The sequence below is a fragment of the Triticum aestivum genome, chromosome 7D, assembly GCF_018294505.1.
Source record: "Triticum aestivum cultivar Chinese Spring chromosome 7D, IWGSC CS RefSeq v2.1, whole genome shotgun sequence".
Lineage (NCBI taxonomy): Eukaryota > Viridiplantae > Streptophyta > Magnoliopsida > Poales > Poaceae > Triticum > Triticum aestivum.
This window is the reverse complement of record NC_057814.1, coordinates 605,045,796-605,049,427: the sequence shown is the minus strand read 5'-3', so window position 1 is coordinate 605,049,427 and position 3,632 is coordinate 605,045,796. Positions and strand designations below refer to the sequence as shown.

The following is a 3,632-nucleotide window of genomic DNA, read 5'->3' as shown; positions in this document are numbered from 1 at the left end:
AACCGACTAGCGGGACACGACTAGTGGCATAAGAGCATCTCCAACAGGCGCACAAAAACTGCTCCGCACGCTAAAATTCGGGTTTTATGGGTGCCGGACAGCTCCAGGAGAAGCTGTAAAATAGTGCACGCGCATAAGAAGTTTGGGCACGCGCTAAAAAGCGCTATTAGAAGCTGCAAATTTGGGGCGCAGGATTGCGCGCGCTTCACAATTTGCACTGCATGTTTTTTTGGCGCGTGTTTTTGGGCATCTGCTAAACCAAAGTTGGGTCCGGCACGCTAAAAGTGCTACAGTGGCGCGCTAAAACTATTTTTTTGAACATTAGTACAAATGCAAGCACTCATACATACGCGCATACACTCACCCCTATGAATGCACACACGCACACCCTACCCCTATGAGCACCTTCGAGAGACTGAGCCGTCATGTCATCTTGAAATTTACGAAGTCACCGTAGGCGCCTCGTCGTCGACGGGAACGTCTCCTCCTACTGAAAACTATTTTAGCGCGCGAAACTTTTATGCGCCTGTTGGAGATGCTCTAAATGATAAAACTCTATTTGTAATAAAGTTATAAAGTTAGATAGATGCACCTGGACGTACCGAGCCTTTGACGCCATGTTGTTTTTGCCCAAAATGCAACACGGCGATGGTAAGAGCGCATTCACTCGTACCTCACGGTCGTACCATGCTTTTTGAAAAACCCTAGAGCCGTTGCTGATGCTAGAGCGCGCCTGATGACCTTCGATGGTTTAGGGTTTAGGGTCGACATGGCAGGATGACTAAATCTATTCACCAGAGAGGAGTTCACAACTAAAAAACAAAGAGAGAGGAGTTCATACCCCCCCCCCCCCCCCCCCCCCCCTCCAAAGTCCAAAACCCAAGGCGACATATTTACGCGATGACCATGGAACAAACAATTTTCTCCTGCACATAATCTGTTGCACGCCTTTTTTGTAACAAACGCATGCAAGTCTTTAGCACTCGTCTCCAACAAACAAGCCCTATCCACGTCGGAAAGCCAGAAACAAACCCTATCCCACCCACCTACCTCCAACAAACCAGCAACAAACCCCCTCCACGATCGCCAGCAGCCAGCCAGCTGATCGATCTCGGCCGGGAGCATATATATAGGCGTCCATACACTGTGCATGGACACCAACCCAGTTGATACCAGTAGCCCTAGCAGCCGCGCGCCTGCAGCCATGGCCACTTCGTCGTCGAGCAGCTGGCTGCGCGTGCTCCTCCTCGCCGCCGCCGTCACGGTGGTGGCCGCGAGGCACCACCACCCCGGGTTCGAGAAGATCTTCGAGGTGCAGGAGGCGGACCGGGTGGAGATGCTGCCGGGGCAGACGGAGCAGGTGGGCTTCCGGCACTTCTCCGGCTACGTGACGGTGAACGAGACCCACGGCCGCGCCCTCTTCTACTGGCTCTACGAGGCCACCCACGACGTCGCCAAGAAGCCCCTCGTCCTCTGGCTCAACGGAGGTAGATTATAACTATTGTTTTGTGTAGTACTAGCTAGATGCGATCTACGAGCTAGTAGCTAGTTAGTGTTGCTTCATCCATTCCATTCCATTCCATTGAGTTCCATGCATGACATGAAACTAATCTAATGGCTAATTTATTGATCAGGACCTGGATGCTCGTCCGTGGGGTACGGAGCGATGATGGAGCTTGGCCCCTTCTTGATCCAGAAGGGAAAGCCCGAGATTGCCTTGAATCCCCACTCATGGAACAAAGGTACGCACTAGTTACATGATTAACAAGCAAATCATGTAGTAATAATTGTTCATTCCGATTGATTAATCGTGCACCATTGTTCTCTTTGATGACTGTTGAACAGAGGCCAACATGCTGTTCTTGGAGTCCCCTGCCGGCGTTGGCTTCTCCTACACCAACACCACCGCCGATCTCGGCCAGTTCGGCGACAACCTCACCGGTAGGCCAAGATAAATGTCAATTAGTTATAGATCTAATCATCATTCCTTTCATGGAATTACGAGGTGTGATAATTAATCTGATCTGATCTTGCTTTGTGACAGCCCATGACGCGTACTCTTTCCTCGTGAACTGGCTGGACAAGTTCCCGCAGTTCAAGGGCCACGACCTGTACATCGCCGGCGAGAGCTACGCCGGCCACTACGTGCCCCAGCTCGCCGAGAAGATCGTCCACATGAACAAGAAGGCGTCGCGGGCGCACAAGATCAACCTCAAGGGGATCCTGATCGGGAACGCCGCCATCGACGCCAGCTCCGACGACCGCGGCCTGATCAACTACGCCTGGGACCACGCCGTGGTCTCGGACGAGGTCTACACCGCCGTCAAGAACAACTGCAAGTTCCCCGACGACGGCATGGAGAGCGACGCCTGCGACCGCGCCTGGAACGACTTCTTCAACGCCATGAACGACATCGACCTTTACAGCCTCTACACCCCCTCCTGCACCAAATCCATGGTCAACTCCACCGCCTCCCCCCGCCGCCGCTCCAAGCTCGCCGGCACCGGCACGCCGCTGGGGAAGCTGCACCGCGGCGGCAGGCCCTACTACAACGCGTACGACCCCTGCGGGGACTACCACATCCTCGACTACATGAACCGCGCCGACGTGCAGAAGGCGCTGCACGCCAACGTCTCCGGCGCGATCCCGTACCGTTGGGAGCCGTGCAGCGACGCGCTGACCAACTGGACGGACGCGCCGGCGTCAACCCTGCCGGCCATCGGCAAGCTGGTGAAGGACGGTATACGGGTGTGGGTGTTCAGCGGCGACACCGACGACCGCGTGCCCGTGACCTCGACGCGGCTCGCGCTGAAGAAGCTCGGGCTCGCGACGAAGAAGGAGTGGAGGGAGTGGTTCACCAGCGACCAGGTGGGCGGGTACACGGTGGTCTACGACGGGCTCACCTTCGTCACCGTCCGCGGCGCGGGGCACATGGTGCCCATGATCACGCCGGTGCAGGCCAGGCAGGTCTTCGCGCACTTCCTCACCGGCGAGGAGCTCTCTGCCAAGGCCATTGTCGCTTAGTTTCATTCATTCATTAGCACCCACTGCGTGCTTAGAGATCGTTTGATTTTATCAGCTAGCTAGGTTCAATTCCTAGGTCAGGTTAGAGCTCAAAACCCTTGAGCTCAACATTAGTTCGATGTTTTTTTCTTTCCAAAAAGAGCTCAAAGCCTGTTGAGATTTTTCCACTTAATTAATAGGACATGCGATCTCCTTGGTTTCAATGTGCTTTTTTGTTTGATCTTCGTTTCAATGTGCTTAACTAGTTTGCGTACAAGTCTGTCAAAGCCTAAAAAACAGTACAATTTCATGTTTCAAAATGTAAGAACAATCCAATCGTGCACTTCAAACCCTGCACTCCTAAAGTTGTTTTAAGTGAGTAATTTTTGTATAAGCAACTAGAAAATGTTATCACCCCCCAAAAAACCTACAAAATATAATAATAATAATAATAATAATAATAATAATAATAATAATAGTAATAATAATAGAATCCTTGCAAAATACAGATACAAACACTTCTTTTCGCTAGTCCATTAACACATGTATGCTAGGAAGTGTAGGAGGGTGAGCGCAAAATTTCCATCTTATACTATAAGCTTAGCTAGTACTTACTCTCATTCTACGCA

The 3,632-nt window shown here is 51.9% G+C and overlaps 1 protein-coding gene across 1 annotated transcript; it reads left to right on the top strand.

Moving 5' to 3' along the window:
* The first annotated feature begins 1,135 nt into the window (after positions 1–1,135).
* Positions 1,136–3,227, top strand: LOC123166787 (serine carboxypeptidase-like 34). Its single transcript, XM_044584587.1, has 4 exons — positions 1,136–1,487; positions 1,635–1,742; positions 1,846–1,941; positions 2,045–3,227. Exons 1-4 carry the CDS (start codon positions 1,151–1,153, stop codon positions 3,022–3,024), a joined length of 1,521 nt encoding a protein of 506 aa, XP_044440522.1. The 5' UTR covers positions 1,136–1,150; the 3' UTR covers positions 3,025–3,227.
* The last annotated feature ends 405 nt before the right edge of the window (positions 3,228–3,632 follow it).

Bases quoted from the DNA above. Each gene is read 5' to 3' on its own strand.
- LOC123166787 (XM_044584587.1), top strand. From the start codon at position 1,151: ATGGACACCAACCCAGTTGATACCAGTAGCCCTAGCAGCCGCGCGCCT. The intron at 1,488-1,634 runs GTAGATTATAAC...TTTATTGATCAG, and splicing joins CGTCCTCTGGCTCAACGGAG to GACCTGGATGCTCGTCCGTG. The intron at 1,743-1,845 runs GTACGCACTAGT...ACTGTTGAACAG, and splicing joins TCCCCACTCATGGAACAAAG to AGGCCAACATGCTGTTCTTG.